This window comes from Phasianus colchicus, chromosome 9 (assembly GCF_987193195.1).
Source record: "Phasianus colchicus chromosome 9, bPhaCol1.hap1.1, whole genome shotgun sequence".
NCBI classification, from domain to species: Eukaryota; Metazoa; Chordata; class Aves; order Galliformes; family Phasianidae; genus Phasianus; species Phasianus colchicus.
This window is the reverse complement of record NC_143444.1, coordinates 2,212,385-2,230,975: the sequence shown is the minus strand read 5'-3', so window position 1 is coordinate 2,230,975 and position 18,591 is coordinate 2,212,385. Positions and strand designations below refer to the sequence as shown.

At 38.5% G+C, this 18,591-nt stretch overlaps 1 protein-coding gene across 5 annotated transcripts in view; it reads right to left on the bottom strand.

The window, feature by feature from the left end:
* The window catches only part of HMCN1 (hemicentin 1), a 190,687-nt gene that overhangs the window by 130,486 nt on the left and 41,610 nt on the right, over nt 1–18,591 (bottom strand). For 4 of the 5 annotated variants that reach the window (XM_090145892.1, XM_090145890.1, XM_031608483.2 and 1 more), the window contains exons 3-6: nt 17,759–17,917; nt 17,137–17,259; nt 4,850–5,021; nt 2,009–2,115 (exon numbers count right to left, since the gene is read on the bottom strand). In XM_090145892.1, the coding sequence (XP_090002018.1) occupies nt 2,009–2,115; nt 4,850–5,021; nt 17,137–17,259; nt 17,759–17,917 (561 nt within the window). Of the gene's footprint in view, nt 1–2,008; nt 2,116–4,849; nt 5,022–5,726; nt 5,780–17,136; nt 17,260–17,758; nt 17,918–18,591 lie in introns of those variants that run through there. The other variant, XM_090145889.1, reaches the window with a different exon arrangement.

Genomic DNA, 18,591 nt, shown 5'->3' with positions numbered 1-18,591 from the left:
TCTGCTTTGCTCAGTTCATACCCAAAAAGGTCTCAGCACAGCGGTAGCCATGCAGGACCAGTGAGAGATCAAACAAGGCATTTGCTTCCTTGCATTCTGCTTCTCCAAGTTGCAGGGCAAACTGAGGATGCTCTCAATCTATTCTCTGCCCTGCCATATTGTGCTCTTCTAGCACAAGGTCTGCAGCAGTATCAGTGGTTTCCTACACAGCTTTATGTGGTTTATTTGTTAGCTAACACATTTCAAATGGTTGAAAAACATCTGCAGCTAACCATGAAAACAAAACTAGGGCCAGTGCTTAATTTTCGAGATTTGTGCTGTAGTTAAGAAAGTTTGACCATATTATTTGCATTTGGTGCAATCACATTTTGAACAGATAGTTAAAATGTGATAACAAATGAATTATAAAAGCAAATGAATATAAATGCTTCCTAAAGTCTAGCCAAGTCCTAAGCCTCACCTGCTAGTTTATCTTATATTGATAGTACACTTGCCCTCCATATCCCCTAGTATGGTTTCAGGCAAGCAACTTTTGTCACAGTTGACTTCAGCTTAAATAACGTATGCTGAATCTCAATTCATCTAAATCTCTGCTAAATTAGGCCATCTTATCAGTATACTTTCTGTTACTGACTTACAGAACCACAGAACTGTAGGAGCTGGAAGGGACCTCCAGAGATCTGAGTCCACCCCCGCAAAGCAGGCCCCCTACAGCAGGCTGCACAGGTCAACATCCAGGCACGTCTTGAATATCTCCAGAGAAGGAGAATCAACAACCTCCCTGGGCAGCCCGTTCCAGTGCTCTGTCACACTCACTGTGAAGAAGTTCCTTCACATATTGGTGCAGAACTTCCTACACTCCAATTTGTGGCCATTTCCCCTTGTCCTGTCCTCACAGACCACTGAAAAGATGTTGGCCATGTTCCTTTGACTCCCACACTTAAGATATTTATAAACATTAATTAAACCTATTTTATACATAGGTGTGTCTATAAAAGGTAAATATATAAAAGGTATATATATATTATTGATCTATAAAAAGTAAATACTTCAGCTACATGAATTCAGTACACAGGCTCCGCTCTGTGTAGCAACACATTTTAAGTGCTCTTGGAGGTTATTTTATTTGCACATCTTACATTTATACAACCATGATATGGCACTCACAGGAACATGAGGCTGATGAGCACTGTCACCCAGAGAAAACCTCACGAAAGTATAGTTTCTGACATAGGTAGCCTGGGAAAGGAGGCCCACCACGTTGCTACAGGCAGTTCTAAGATGATCATTTCAGACATCTTAATGGTCATTTTGTGCTTGGAATTTACTACTAATAATGTTGACCTTACCTTTCTAACATTTCCAATAATTCAGGATCCATTCTGTAACTTTATGTGCCGCTCATATATATATCATTTGTATACTACTCATGTGGACAAACCGATTTCCACACTGTAGGACTTGAGTAATTTACTGATAAAGAGATAGAATTAAATATTGATTTGTTGACTTCATGGACCTGCTAACAAAATCTTTGGCCCACGAAATGCAAATCATCTCCCTCTCCCAGTCCTCTAGACTTGCTGTACATAGCAAAGCCTCTCTGTGCCTGGGCTCCCTACAGAGTTTCTGCTCACTAGACTGGAAAAAATTCAGTGCTCACTTCATCTTTTTTCCATCCAAAGAAAAAAGGATTTGATCTCAGGCAGTAACATCTACCGCCTATCTATCTTTGGGCAACCTGGTCTGGTGGATGGTGACCCAGCTGGTAGCAGAATGATACATGATTCTGGTCCTTTTCAACCCAGACCATTCTATGATTCTATGCTTCGATGATTTAAATACATTAACACCGTGCTAAGAATTTTATGCTGAATTCAGAACGTCACATAGAGCTCAAAAAGGACATTTAATATAAAACCTTATGTATGAATATTTCTGATAAATAATGTAGAGGATCATTAAACAACCCCAGACAAGTCATGCATTATTTCTGCAATAACTATACCTTTATTGTCCATGTTCCAGGCTCTGGATCTTTGACATTTACTACTTTTGCAGAGTTGTGGATATTCAGCAATTCGTTCAGTCCCAATCCTTTACTGATCTGTTTACCTAAATAAATAAATAAACTAATTAACAACAGCTAGAGAGTATTGCTTAAAAAAAAAAGAGACTAAGTACAATATTTTTCTTCATTTCTGATGTATATTTGATACTTGGCTTACTATTTAGCAGTCAATGGCATTTACAACAGTCAAAATCCCTTGCAATTCCTTCTCAGAATACCAAAAATGATCATTTATTTTCACTCTTTTTGTTCACTTGGGAGCCCTAATACAGCCTTCAGCACTGCAGTTGCTGGGTTTCCTACAGCTCTGTAAGTAAAGCAAATTCTCTTCTTCACAGCGAATAACCAGCTCCCAGTAAAAGGAAGCAGCACAGAATCACACTTCCTCAAAGGGGACCCATGAAGAAGCTCACCTTAAACAATATGGCAGATGCCAGCCCACTCACTTTTCTGTTAAGTAGACTGAACTTTCTGTTCCAAGTTGGATTAGACCCATACAAATATTGACAAGCAAGGTTTTCCAGGCATACAAGCATTAGCGTGTGACAAATGGTGACTAAATCCCTCACAGGGAATTTAGCCTGTAAGACATTACGGACCTTGATAAAATACAAGTTTCCATGATGCACTGTACCACACTTTATATGTACGCTTACACATACAAATATATGGATGGTTGTATGCAGGAACTGGTTCCCTATAGAAGCATTTTGCTCCATTAATGGTGGCATGTGCCTTCATCACTAAAAACAACTCTAGCTGTTTCAGAGCACTGAAAAGAAATTTTAATGTTAGGAACAGAGTGTCTCAGTATCAGTTTTCAAGAGTTTCTCAGATTCGCCTGCACTAACTTCAGTTAAAATATAATGGCTGTAGATGCATGGAGCTGCCCTAGAAGAAAGAAAAACACACAAATGGGATCAAAGCTTCATCTGAGCCTGAGCTGTGATCAAGATTGGTGTTACTATGCTCTCTGAGCAGTTTTTAAACAAATCAGAATGCCTCAGTGGAGGACAGACCAGATCATATCACGTAAAAAATACTGTACATGGAACATTTCCAAGATAATATAACTTGTGCAATATTATCAGCCAAAAACCATTCAGAAAATACAAGGTAGGCATCAGCTTAACAATAACCAGCAGATCTGTTTGAACTACAAGCTACAGATTAGCATACAAATCTCCTTCAACATCATACACAGTGTACAGATAGAGATTAATACACAAGAGGGTTTGATTCTGAATTCTTTCTTGGTTTACAGCATGGGTGTCCAACCTTTTGGCTTGCTTGTATCACATTGAATGAACAGGAATTATCTTGGGCTGCGTATACATAGGCTGCTCTGCAATTAATACCTACTATTTATTTCCATGGAAACTACAACAGACACAAAGAGAACAACAGCACTGTTTGATAGAGCAAATTCTCAGCTACAAAGTGCTGTTTTTCAACAGTCACCAACACTAGCTGTGCATTTTCTCCAGAGATGAAAAAGAGTCTGCATGCCATCCTAGTAAAAATCTGCACTAGCAGAGCTGACCCAGTGTTGCTGTTGTCATTATTGAGACGTGCCAGCCAGCCCTCAGTGTGCTCACATCCACTGTTTGGTCTCCAGTAATGGTTCAGCAAACACTGACGAATGTCAGTGGGTGCTATTTTGTTCTGCATGGAGGAATTCAATGACATACTTCTGTTTCATACACACCACTATGAAATGACACTATTCTGTCACACTGCCCCTCTGCTGCCATTTGTTACATGGCAGCAAAATGCAATGCAATATTGGCAGGAAGGTTCAGCCTCTACAGCTGTACTACCAACATCCGTCTCTAACATCATGGGCCAACATAATAAAACAGGAGACATTACTTTTGGAGCAGTTTTCATGGATTAAAAAAGCTTCTGTTAAGAGAGGTCTTACAAAAGTCTAGTAAAGAGACACGATCAAATTTTCGTTTAAGTTGAACATCTGATTGCAACTCTATAGTTCCATCTGAAAATTTGCTAGCAATTCATGTTGACTGAAAATAGAATCTCAACTACACAAAAAAATTGATTAATTTTTTTGCAGTCTTGAAACGTATTCTCAAATTCTTTTATCAAAATGGAAAGTAAGGCTGCATGCTTTTTCACTGGACTGCATTTATCCAATGTATCAAGATGCATAAAATTATTAGCCATAACTTGAATTAGCCCGGCACTGCACCCTCCCCATGTCTTGGTTTCAGTTCAGACAGCATTAATAGGACAAAACAGATGTTTGGTTGTTGCTGAGTGATAGGTGCATGCCTAGGGTCAGTCTGCTTGGTGAGGAAGAGCTGCTGTCATGATGGCTCAGGGCTGGGAGTGGTTGTAGTATGGGCTAGACCAGGCCACATGCAGCCCACAGGTTGGACATGCGCTGTTTAAAGAATATTGGTTTAGCTCTCACCATCATGTGAGTGAAGAACCATCATATATAGCTCCTAAACGATGTTTCAGTGACTGTACAAATATAAAATATGAAAAGCAGAAGTATCCAGAAATTTGAATGCATGGAAACCAAGAAAATGGAAGAAGATTAGAGGAACTGGTGAGAAGAGAGAGGATTTCTGAAATCACAACACTGCTTTTCAAAATGCGAGGACAACAGTCATTCATGTAAATATGGCCTTCCCTGTTGAAGACAGAAGAGATACTTTTCCTTTTTTTCCTTTTTTTTCTTCTTTTTTTCCTTTTTCTTTCTTTCTTTCTTTTTTTTTTTACCACAGTAAAAGGATGCATAAGTTACTTTACCTAACGGATCATGAATTTCAATTGCTGGTGAAGGACCACTCAAGGACACTGTAACCTCTTTCAGACTTGGATCGAAGGGGATCTGCCAAGTATTTACAGCCATGGTCAAATGGTCTGTAGACAAGAGATGTACTTTGGATGCTTGAACTGCTTCTTCAACCCATTTCAACACCTAGAACAGAAAATAACACATTACTTTGCTGAAATACTGTCAAGCGGTATTTGTTATTGAAATATTTTCTGTTATCTCTACTGTCTGTAGACGGTTAACATGGAATCTCTACAAGACCACTTCTTTCAGCAGTCATTTTATCATCTGACACTACATAGTTATCACATTCCCCTGAGAGGGCAGAGTACTTACCTAATACAAAGACTCACTGCATTAATTTCAATGAACTATTCTAAAGACAGCACAAATATATTTTCAGCTCATATCAGCAATACGCAATAGCACAAGAACACAGAAAAAAAGTAATAGCACAGCACTGAACTTGTAATACTCTAGAAACAAACTCTTCCACAGTGGCAAAGGCATTCTCCAACTTCTACTGTTTGAATCAACAATCCATATACATAACATGACAAAACAGATCTAAATTAGATGGTCTGGAAACAGAACAAGCACCAAAACTGTATTGTCTTTTCTCTGCTGTTATAAATTCTGAAGTGAATATGCCTATTCAGGCAAATATATTTTAAAAAATATTAATACCTAAGAAGATATAACTGAAGCCAAGATCAACAGGGTGTTGGAAGGAAACAGACCTGGATATGCCTGTAGAGATACATTTACATTGTAGAATTAAAGAGTAATTTCAAATGGGAATTAACAATGTACATATACGCATATTTCTGGTCACACACTATTAATTACCTGAAGCAAGAAGGAAAATTTCCTTATTCAGGTGTATTGAGCACTTGTCATCTATGGGCTTTGGATTTCTTCTCTAAAGCATCTGATATAAAGCATCACTTGACAGAGAATTTAGGACAGAACAGAGAATAATGCTTTAGAAAGTTAATTCTTGTAACTAAATCTGAATCTGTGCCTTATAAAATCCTTACTTTAAACATTATCAAATCAACAAATATCAGATGTAATGAAAAAAAAAAAAAAAAAAGCACTGAAAAGAGATCTATTCAAATAGTAATAATAATAACTAAATAAAATAGTGATAACCTAGATAGAACCGTAGGCCTCACCAGACTCAGCTACAATAATTCTCCACTGGAGTGCTATCAGATGACCTAGCACCAGTAACAACCCAGGCCCTGCGGCAGCCCTGGGATAGCAGCACTTCTGGGACAGCAGACTGGAGAGGGGCAGAATGTGGCCTACCAGGGAAGAAAAGAGAGCAAGAAAGAGCCTTGCAGCACCGGGGTAAAAAAAAAATAACGATGATACTCAACATCTCTGAGATAACGTTACTTAAGAGAGAAACACTTTTCCTGTAATAGCTAGTTGCTATTCAGTAACTGTTTAGATGAGCTTTGAATGCTGGAACAGGAACTACAACATTTCATGAAGATTTTACATTTTACTTTTAGAAATTAGACATTTAGGTCAAAAAATGCTTCTCAAAGTAGCTTCTGTCTGTTCTACTAATGTTACACTACCACGGCCATGCCTCTTTGTTTTTACGTGTTAGGTATATGGGAAGGTTTCTAGCTAATTCCAGGATCTTATGTTCACAGTGATGCTTTTAAACAAATTGCAAGATTTAATAACCCACCTGAATTTTCAGAAGAAAGGAATATTCCTGTCTGGCTTAAGTTTAAACTTGTTTTGAGTTAAGCAAAATACATCAAGCTGCAAGGTAAAGCATCCTTGCAGATGCTTGGACAGTATGTAAATCATACTGGTATTTATACATAAAATTATTTCTTAAACTCAGAAGTGCTAATATTACATTCTTGAAAATTTGTCAAATAAGACTGTAACATACACACGATGAGTCAAAACAAACAAACAAAAACAAACAAACAAAAAAAAACCCAGCCAGATTCCTACATAACAATTTAAGTTCCCACAAGACACTTTTTGGGGGCTCCTCCTCATGATCGTTGCCTCTTCCCAAGTCCCAACCAGCCTTCCTGTGAGCAGGAAGCACAGCAGTGGACATGGTACAGATGGCAGCCCACCCATCCAGTGCTCCTGGACCAGTTCTGTGCTTAACATTTTCATTTGTAAAGAGTTAGAAGATCAGACTGAAGTGAGCAGCTTAGCTCACTCTCATACACTAGCTTGAGAGAAAAGCTTCTCTATAACTAATTGAGTTTACTGTTAAAATCATCACAGTAAAATTAACTAGAATTTGATTTCTTCCTAGTGCAGCTTTTCTAGGAATCTCCTACAGGATCACTTGGCAACATGATTTTGTCTGCTTGCTGGAATTAACCCCAAATTGCCTTTTGTCAGCAATTCCCCCCCTTCCAAAAAACTTACCAATCATTTCGTACTAATTAATTTGTTTTTCCTTTTACAAACATAGCTACCTGTATTAGCAAACAGATGAAAAAACCTCAAACAATTATACGTAAGTCAATCTGAAAGTGCTACAAAAGCTGAAAAACCATCTATCCACATTATAAACCAACACAAGATCCCTAGTCAAGTTTGCTCCAAACCTTTTCTGCAATTAATAAGAAGTGATTTAAGTTTGTTAGAATTAGAGTGATAAAATTACTAACGGAGAATATGCCAGTGATCCCAAAGCACTTTGTGGAATCTTGACTTATCTGTCATTGGGGTCATGCTGCAAGCTAGATCATTAAAGGATCTGGATTTAAAAAAATTTCAAAGCGGGAGATGTCTTAAAAGTAAAAAAAAAACTCCATAGCACATAGCTGCAGAAAATAATTTAAGACAAGTCAGGTCTTTCCAGTTTTGAAAGAAAAAGGCCTTGGGTTCTCCCTCTTACTCTCAGTCCTACATGATATTAATTCTCTGTAGAGCAAATTTTTGCTTTCATACAGCATATATAACATCAAGCTACCACAGAACCATGTTACAGCTTAAAAAATGGGATGAAAGTGGGAAGTCCCTCCAGTTGGAAATTCATCATCAGCATGCAACTGTTTATTTCTAAACAAAATCCTGATCTAAACTAATACTTTTATGAACTCCAGATATACTTTTTGGCAAAGAGGAGTGCTCCACTATGAAAACAGTTCCAAAAGTTTGCTTTATTTCAAAGGTAAATTAAATGAAGCCTTGTAGCCCATCTCTGGAGACATGAATAACAATTATTATTTAATGATACCCAGCAGTTTAGCGTACTTTAAGAGAAGAATAAAGAACTAGAAAATGTGTTTTTAATAAAGTGAAGCGATTCCATTCCTTTTCTACTCCCTTTTACTATCTGACCCCAATAAACAGTTTCAGTTAACCATCAAGTCAATTCGGGCAACATTATGCCACAAAATTCCATCAGCAACTGAAGCAGCACTGGGAAAAGAGAAGCCTGCCCATCAGCTCAGCTCTGCACTGGTCCATTGCAGAAGAAAAATGGTATACTTGCAACTATGATGATAGTCTGGTTATTTTAAGGAAAGTTGCTGGTCTTTGAACAGAAGAAACATGTCTGGCATGCTTCCATTCCAGCCTCTTCTGAGCCATCTTTCTTCACACGACAGCCTGCCAGCACCTTCTGTGCATGTTCTGCAAGAGACCAACTACCAACTATTTTGGAGTTTGGAATGGAACCAACTTTTCAGCTTTTGGCTCTCCCATTGAGACAATCCAACACAGTGCCCACTGCAAGGTGATCATGTCTCTTACGAGAAATGGAAGCTAAGCCTCCCTGATAAATTCCATTAAGTAGTTCATTAACACACAATCAAATTGGATAAAAAGTCTAACCCAGAGAGCCCATAACTGTCTGTCTTATTGAGTAACACAAAAACACAGGGCCAGGAGACAGCTTCTGCATTACTCTGTCAAAGTTCGTTTGACTGAACCACCACTACACGACGCCAGATGTCTGCATAAAAACAAAAATAAGTTTATATGTATTCACAAGACAACACATTTCAGAAGTTGTAAATCATAGGGTTGTATTCTGAATGTGATAGCTTACAGCATTTCCCTGTACATCTGGGAAAGTTTTATCATAAATTCACTTTAACAAAGTAAGAGAGATATGACACATCTGAGACAAAACATGTTGAACATACCACCACCATTGCGCAATAAAAAAATTGCATTCATATGATAGAAGACCACTAAAATTCATATGACTAGATTCCTTAAGGAAGTCTCAATATAGAAAATCCACTATGTTTTCTGACAAAGAGAAGGGAATCACAAAAGATAACTTCTCCATCTCTAACCTTTCCACTCTTCTCCCTGTAGATTTCCATTTTATCTATGAACACTAGATTTCCATTTGTGTATCTGACAGATTGATAACATTTATCTTCTAGTTCTGATTGTCTATTAGTATTAATGATGACGCAAACTTAATTTTGTTATCCTTCTTATAAGGTGTCAGGGACCATACGTGGGTTTACTCATCTGTGGATTGAACGCTATCCAGCTTATCACTAATGAGAGCTTGGTCTTTCTTCTTCTCCAGCAGCTACACAGTCATATAAGGACATGAATATGTAGCACTACCAGAGTTTTGAAAGTACCTCCTACTTTTGTAGTTCTTACTACTTGTTACATTAAAAAACAAACAAGCAAACAAAAAAAAACACCTTAAAGTTTACACGTTCTTCCACTTTAAAAGTCTATGAGACAACAATAAGTAGGGTCCTCAGCAAAATCTGACAAACAGTAAATGTTAGGACAAAGTCTAAGGCACACATCATGCCAACTATGTCTGACATTAGGCAAATTAAAATGTATTTCCTCACATATTTGGGTAAGAAACTGGCTAGAGGGCTGTGCTCAACAGGTGGTGGTTAATGGAGTGAAGTCCAACTGGCGACTTGTTTTAAGTGGGCGGTAATGGGGCCCATCTTGTTTAATATCTTTACTGATGACCTAGACGAGGGGATTGAGTGAACCCTCAGTAAGTTTGCAGATGACACCAAGTTGGGAGGAGGTGTTGATCTGCCTGAGGGTAGGGAGGTCCTTCAGAGGGACTTAGACAAGCTGGATCGCTAGGCTGAGGTGAATGGGATGAGGTTCAACAAGGCCAAGTGCCAGGTCCTGCACTTCGGCCACAACAACCCCATGCAGTGGTATAGGCTTGGGGATGAGTGGCTGGATGACTGTGAAGAGCAAAGGGACCTGGGGGTGTTGGCTGATGCTCGGCTGAACATGAGCCAACAGTGTGCGCAGGTGGCCAAGAGGGACAGCGCCCTCTTGTTAGAAACAGTGTGGCCAGCAGGGGCAGGGAGATGATCATCCCCTGTACTCAGCACTGGTGAGGCCGCACCTTGAGTACTGTGTTCAGTTTTGGGCCCCTCACTACGGGAAAGACATTGAGGCCCTGGAGCGTGTCCAGAGAAGGGCAACGAAACTGGTGAGGGGTCTGGAGCACAGGTCTTATGAGGAGCAGCTGAGGGAGCTGGGATTGTCTAGTCTGGAGAAGAGGAGGCTCGGAGGAGACCTCACTGCACTCTACAACTTCCTGAAGGGAGGTTGTGGTGAGGAAGGGTTTGGCCTCTTCTCCCAGGCAACGAACAGGACCCGGGGAAATGGCCGCAAGTTGTACCAGAAGAGGTTTAGGTTAGACTTAAGGAAGAACAACTTCTCTCAGAGAGTGGTCAGGCACTGGAATGGTCAGGCACTGGAATGGCTGCCAAGGGAGGTGGTGGAGTCGCCATCTCTGGCAGTGTTCAGGAGGCGTCTGGACGAGCAGCTGCAAGATATGGTTTAGTAGTTTGTGGTAGCACTGGTAATGTGAAGATGGTTGGACTAGACGATCTTATAGGTCGTTTCCTACCTTGTGGTTCTATGATATAAAAATAGGTACATATATTTATATACGAAGTATTATTTTCAGATCCTCTAGTTCCTTTCTCTAATTTTAGATTGATTAAGCTAACAAGGGTTCTGTCCTCATGCCTTTGTTTTTAGTTTGTGCAATGGTTTTGTGTAACTGCAAAACCGTCGCTGCCTTAATCATCTTTATACTTTTTTACCAAGACATGAACCTTTCTCACCAGTGTCACAGAACTGTTATGGGAAAAGATACAGCAATGTTTATGAAGTCTTCAGATACTGCAGTAAACCTTAGCTCCAAGTCCAGTTTATGAATTCTATGTAGGCTGACTGATGACCACAAGGCTACTCAAGAGCTCCCTCAGAGTGGAATTTGCCCTTAAGTAACTTTTGCCCTGGGATGATACAGTTTATATTGTGCAACTGCCATTTCAGAAAGAAAAGAGAGCACAAAGACCTTTGCTTCTAATCCAAATATATATCAGAATAGGAAACCACAGAGAGTAGCTAAAATTCAGAGCAGAATCTAACCTCAGTTTTTAAACGAATGTTTTTGAGACTTTCTCAATTCCAAAAGTGAAAATGGAAGCCAAGAGAATGACCCAGCTGTCTTCACTCCTGCAGTAACTTGCTTGCGTAGTTCATTTTCTTCCTCCAAAGTTCAATAAGCAATTCTGGGAGATCTATTTCCCAACTCTCTCATTCCGGTAAGGTTTGTAACACTGCCGTAACACTGGTTTTAAAGTAGATTTTTTCCTTTGGGACCATTACAGAAAGCCCCCAAAACTGCAACTTTTGTTGCTCTTCCAAAATCTCGATAAATATTAACAGAGGGGAAAGGACAAATAGAAAAATAATTTTTAACACTTCTCCAGAGAATTTGCTCTTGCAACTTGCCCTGCTGTCAAGTCACTTCTTGGAATGCACACTGAAACCTGGAAAATATATGGAACATGGTCTCTATTCCCATTTGTTTATTCTTTGTCTCAAGAATATTTCTCTGACAGTCAAAGCTACAAGATTTGAAGTTAACTGTTTCATTGCTTAACTGTATGTATCTTCATCCATCCATCCAAGGTATTCTAATGCTTTCAAATGCATGTGAAAAAACATGACACAGACACTGCAGACACTCAAAATTATACGGTGAAAATAAATCATAAGCTATATGTATAACCACACATTACATATGTAGGTTGCTCTGCAATTAATACCTACTATTTATTTCCATGGAAACTACAACAGACACAAAGAGAACAACAGCACTGTTTGATAGAGCAAATTCTCAGCTACAAAGTGCTGTTTTTCAACAGTCACCAACACTAGCTGTGCATTTTCTCCAGAGATGAAAAAGAGTCTGCATGCCATCCTAGTAAAAATCTGCACTAGCAGAGCTGACCCAGTGTTGCTGTTGTCATTATTGAGACGTGCCAGCCAGCCCTCAGTGTGCTCACATCCACTGTTTGGTCTCCAGTAATGGTTCAGCAAACACTGACGAATGTCAGTGGGTGCTATTTTGTTCTGCATGGAGGAATTCAATGACATACTTCTGTTTCATACACACCACTATGAAATGACACTATTCTGTCACACTGCCCCTCTGCTGCCATTTGTTACATGGCAGCAAAATGCAATGCAATATTGGCAGGAAGATTCAACCTCTACTGCTACCCTGCAGTGTCTGGTGCACGGACACAGATGTTAATGATCCAAATCATTTATTACAGGTGCTCACATCATGTATATTCCTTCACAAGTTTTCTTTTTCTAGCTTTCCCACCCATCCCTACAACTTTCCCACCCACTTTTCCATGCCAGCAGAGCATTCTACAAACACTCTTTAGCCGTTCACGCGGGCACTTATCCAATCAGAGCCATCAGACATTCTTTCTTCTTCTAAAGGTGTCCTAGGTTCTCATGCTGTGTGTCTTGTTACACGGCTACTGCTCTGAACAGTTTTTCTTGTATTCCTACATACTGCTATCCCACTAATATTCACCTATGATTTTGTGAATCAGCATGATAACAGAAGAGGCACTACTGTTGGAGTAGCCTTCATGGATTAAAAAAAAAAAAAATACAAAAAAAAATATATATAAAATAATAAAAATAACAATAAATATTTTGATTGAATCTCAAGCACTTCAAAGTTAGGAAACATGGGAATTAAGTCTGTCTGTTTTCAACTGTCATTAAAACATCCTCTTTGCAATTGCAAGGGCAGTGACAGCCCGAATTTACATGCTCATTTTTTCCATAGAACCCAAATTTCATATAGTACAGAGAAAAAACAGCTGTAACCACTTTTCCTTCCCTCGCTTGGCACTTGCTGTGCAGTCTGTATTTCCAGAGTAGAACCATACTCTCCCAGGTAGCAATGACCTGCCTCTGCCATAAAATCATTCCTTCTTTTTCTACAATAAGGCATTCTGACTGTCTGGGGGGAGGGAGAAGGCTGCAAGCAACATGGCTACACAAGCAACCTTTATTGCACACAGCAGTTTTGAGCTTTTCACCTTTTCACCTTCACATTACTCTTTTCAAGCAATAGAGGGGCCTTTTGCTATTTTAACAAAGTGAAACAAAACCCTGTTTCCACATGTAGCATTCCCTGGTTCAGACCCACTAACCCAAACTACGCATGTTTAACTCCTAGTTCTCCATCCTCAGTGAGGACTAACAGTGAAAAGAAATAGGATGCTTTACAGTGGGCTTTAGAGACAGCAAAGAACTCAGTGTGAAGAATACTGGGTTCCATGCCAGATCCATGTGAACCTACAGGCAGGAACCTTCTGTGCCTTTCCTGCAAAAATGACTCATTTTGCATCATTTCTTTTAAAACGTCCTGTTACCAGCCTGATCCCAACTCCATCTTCTGTTCCCTTCTTACCTCATTTTATTCACATCATCACTTATATTCGCTCACTCAAATTCCAAATTCTTTCTTTACATTTATTTTTTAATGTAGTCTCATTCCCCTTGTAGGTCAGTCAGTAACATCCTCTTTTGTGTCAGTGTCAGCACAATGCCTGCAGTCACCTTCAGTCACATTTGGGTCTCCCGTGTTCCAAAACCGTGTACAGACAACAAACTTCTTCTACTTACTTTTAAAAACCATTAAAAAATCTGTACTTTTAAGAAGCTGAGGAAAAATATTTTGAGAGATGAGAAGGTGGGGTAACATTTAGATATTAGACTGAGAAAAATCAAGCAAATGATGTACTAAAAGAAATAAGGAACTCTTTCAGCTCAGCCTCTTGTGAACTCCTGGTTCTAGCCATACTGTTCACTCATATTCATCAGACATAATAATGACTGATTTTTACCTCAAACAAATCAAGATGACCTGAAGGCATGATTAGAATAACCAAGGACTAATTCATCTCCTCTATTTTTAAACTGTAACAAATTTATACTCTGCTGATCATCACCATTCATTTTAACACCAGTTCTGGCATTGCTACAAACCTTGGGGCATCAGAATTATTTCCAGGAATTTCCTTACTTAAAGCCCTCATAATAGAACTCTGTAAGCATGGTGTAACATAACTTCAGTTCAAAACTAGTGTTGGCTGGAAATAAACTAATAAAACTGGATGTGGGTATAAAAATGTAGAATCTGTTCTTAATGACAGAGTTTAACTCGAGTTTAATGAGGATGCTTAATACATTTTAATTTGGAGCGTTTTGTACTCCTCAACCCTAATTTGCAGTCACAGAACATCACTGCAGACAAAGAAATCCCAGCCTAATGAAACATTTTTTGAGATTAGGATTTGAATGCTTTGATAAAAGAGTATAATAATCTTCCTAAGACAGAGGAAAAATGAGAATGCTGCTGTTCTTTTAGCTGAAAGGACTTCCCCAACACAAGAGGATAAATATCTGAAAACCAGAGACCAGTTTGCAAACTTTAAAACTGAAGAGTACTTAATTAATTTGTAGTTAAATACAGTAGTATTCGCAAATTTTTAATAAAAGTAGAACTCAAAATTTGAATGTTAAACCTTTCCCTTTTAAGAACTGTGAAGCACTTCTCTTCCTGTACTGACCTTGAATCATGTTACTCGCCAAATTTTACCACATACGATAACATTTACTTGGAATCATACTATTAGAAACTTATAACTCTGTGCTCAAAAACAAAGAAAACATTACATCTGGAGATGATGGTACATCTGATATTCCATATTAAGGAAAAATCTAGAAGAATTTTAGGTAACAAAACCACAGCTTGTATTTCAGACCTTGAGAATATTCAAATTAATCTAATACACAGAAATCATGCCACATCTTTCAAAATATGACCTTCCTCTCATGCTGTTAGAATCCAGCAAGTAAAGCGCTCCTAAGTGGAGCTACCCATAAATCTTATACTGGACTGAAGCCAACACAACTTTGTCAACTGACTGTAATTATTACCAAGTTAACTGTACCATTTAAAATCATAAAATCCTTTTTCAGAAATGGAAAAAGAAAAAAAAAAAGGCACAATGATTTCTTAGTCTTCTCAATAACGCAAGCACTGGATAAGTATCAAGCATTGTTTTGTTGTGTTTCCTTGTAGCTAGTTAGTTATATTGCTTTATTCTGCACACCAAGGGCAAGGATGAGAGCAATAGTCTGTAACTATACACCAAAAATAGCTTTGCTTGTTTTTTTTAGGGGGAGTAGAATTATCCAAAACGTCTAAGAAAACATGACAATGGTTTGGCAGGGCATTCACAGTAAGTGATTTGTAGTTCTTCCTAATCTACAGTTCAGCATTAGCTGTATCCAGGCCCAAAACAGTGACTGCATTTTACATTTATGAACTTCATTTTTCCCACATCACTGACTATTCAGATAAAAAGGACAGCAAGTTCAGTGTCTGCTGAATCTTGCCTGAGGCATGTGCTATGAACAGCTGATGCAGATAACTATTATATTTCCTGTTCCTTTGCATCTGCACATTGAGGAATATGTTCCTTGAAAAGTAATACTGCTGATGCAAAATCTGCAGCTAAGGCTTTATCTGGGATGTTAGACTGTTGCTATGCTCATTTTCACGATCCCTTACTTTTAGGTATATATTTTACTTTAAATACTGTAATGCAATTTGTTCAGCAGTTATGGTGGAGAACTTTTGGAAGCATTGTAGTTTTACCAAAGGGATCACTATGACCACTGAAAGGAGATGCAATTATATAGCGCTGTACAATCTTCCACCCTTGTGCCCACGCCAGGAAATAAAAACCCTGCAAGAATATCACCTATTGATATCATCACTCACTGATATCAACCTCTGGCTCTTATGCATAGCCTCAAGATGAGAAGACCCTTCTGTACAAAGGGATTTTAGGGAGTCTTCTGAGAGAAGTTTTACCCTCCTTACATAAAAATTGCAAAATGCAGCTCAGAAACTACACTGTCTCTACAGCCAATTTCTTTTCCTCTAACTTTTCTCCTAATTTTGGAAGGATTAATCATTGGAGAAGGTCCTCCTTTTGATCACTTTCACATCATTGCCTATACCTTATTACATTCCCAATAAGAACTTCAATCTTGCTAAGCAACAACAGCAGAAAACTGCAATTCATCTCCAATGTTTGTCACTGTCAAACTTTTACAAACAAAGGAACAGATTTTTTTTTTTTAATTTAAAGACCTCATCCAGTTATTGCAAATGCTGTTTACAATGTAGAAAAAATTCTACTTCCCTAAATAACTAAAATATGTTTTAATCTCTCTCCAAATTATTTTCTCACGGACTATTATAATTTCAATTCTAAGAATCACTGTAATTCTCAAAAAAAACATTCATTCAACACTGCGGGTCAGCAATCACAAGGAAGCATTTCACCATGCCTCAAAATTATCGTTTGTCAGCAGAATTGTTAAGATTATCCAAAAAATAATGTTGATTAAAACGTGATTATGGTTAATTGTGAGCAATGGAAGCCTACTAGTTTATCTGCTCAGAACCAAGCCTTATGTGAAGAACATTTATGTCCTCGCTTTCTAGCAATCCTTTACTTGCTAACGAAGTATTCATTTGAAGCTGACATTGCAGTCTCACTCAGAATGGGAAAGCCTCTGGGCTGACTACTCACATGACACAAACCAGCTCCCTGTATTAAAGCCTCTCTTCCTGGAAGCCACACACACACGCAGAGGGAACCTGGTGAAAGTCTGTTTAGATATGACAGTTTATATTTCCCCAACATAAACAGAAGTCACAGAGTGAACCCTGATACTGCAGAAGCAAAAAGAGAGAAATATTGAACAAAGCTCACGTACCAAAAAGAGAACATCTAGAATTTCCCCTTAACTACTCTTGCCCACAACTGAATCATTTAAAGATCTGAACCTCTACCCTATTCTATACAGCAGAATTTGGAAAATTTACCTCATTAACTTGCTTTTTGTCTAAGTGAAAAACTTGACCAGAGCTTGTTGATGCAATTTCTTCATAGACTTTGTAACCAATATGATCCCTGTCATCACAGTCTCCAGTTAGCACAAATACTACCTGTATTAAAAAAAACAAAACAAATAAAAAAAGCATCCAAGTCATTTGGACACAGTGCAAACTTTTGCATTAAAATATTTTAAAGCTAGCATGAAGGCCTGATAGCAGAAGTGCATCACTTGGCATGGGTTCTTATTACTTTGCAATGAAGTAAGGTACAAACAAAATCACTTTATAAGTGATACTCATTTATAAGCAATTGGACATCTCAGAAAGCCTGTCTCAAAACAACATAAGAACATCCACACAATTGACATGCTGACCAAGCATATATACAAGCTTCATTTGCACTATTTAATCCACAATATTAAAAATAAACGGTCCTTCAAGTTTTTATTAATCAGATCAAATATCTCTTAAAAAAAATAAAGTTATAGAATGGCATTATTCTTATTGTAAAAATGGATTTCACTGATCCTCACTGAATTTTACCCTTCAGTACAGAGAAAACAAGGCATTAAAGATGTAAATCAACTCAGGATGTAAATTCCCCACGTACCTGTGACTGCTTCTGTTGAATGAGCTGAAGTACTTCATGGGTGAGTTTATAGTCTTTGGATCGTGCATCAGTAAATACATAGATGAAAGAACCAGGAAGAGAGATTTCTAGAGCAATCTTAATTGCTCCAATGCTCATCTCTGGACAGTCTCCACCACCCTGTTTACAAATAGAAGAAGGAAAAAACAAAAACTTTCAAAGGAAAAGAACATATCAAATAAAGTATTTTCTCTTGAGAAAGTGTCTCTCTTGAATGTTCCATCTTCTGTTCTTTTATTCACTCCCCTCCCCCCAAGTACTGTATGTTTCCTGTAAAGTGTCACACTTGAAAAACATCTAGAAGAATTACTTAGGGAAACTGAAGTCAGAGGAGAAAATTGTACTTGGTTCTGAAAATGGCCAGTGTCATGGTCATTCTTATCTCTCCTAGGAGAGACGTGTCAGTTAGTTCCAGCTCCTGCACCAGCCCCATTTCTTTACTCACACGTTCCCTTACAGTCTGACAATGCAATGGCTCCAGCAGCATGCAGCAGTCACGAGATATCACAGCCACAGAGGGAAGTAACCTCAACCATGCAGGACTGCTCTCCAGGAGGGTATTTGGATGCCAGGATGGCAAGGACGTGCCCTGAACTTCCCATGGTGGGGCAGACAGTATGAGGAACTCAACAGTGGACACAGGTGATGTGTTTCCCAGTCACCTGTGCTGACACACAGACAGCTGCACAGCTGCCGATTTTTCAGACCTGCATTTAGGGCTTCCAAGAATGACTTTATTTAACATTACAGAAATTGACCTTTTCAGAAATTAAAAATTATTCTTTTTCACTTAC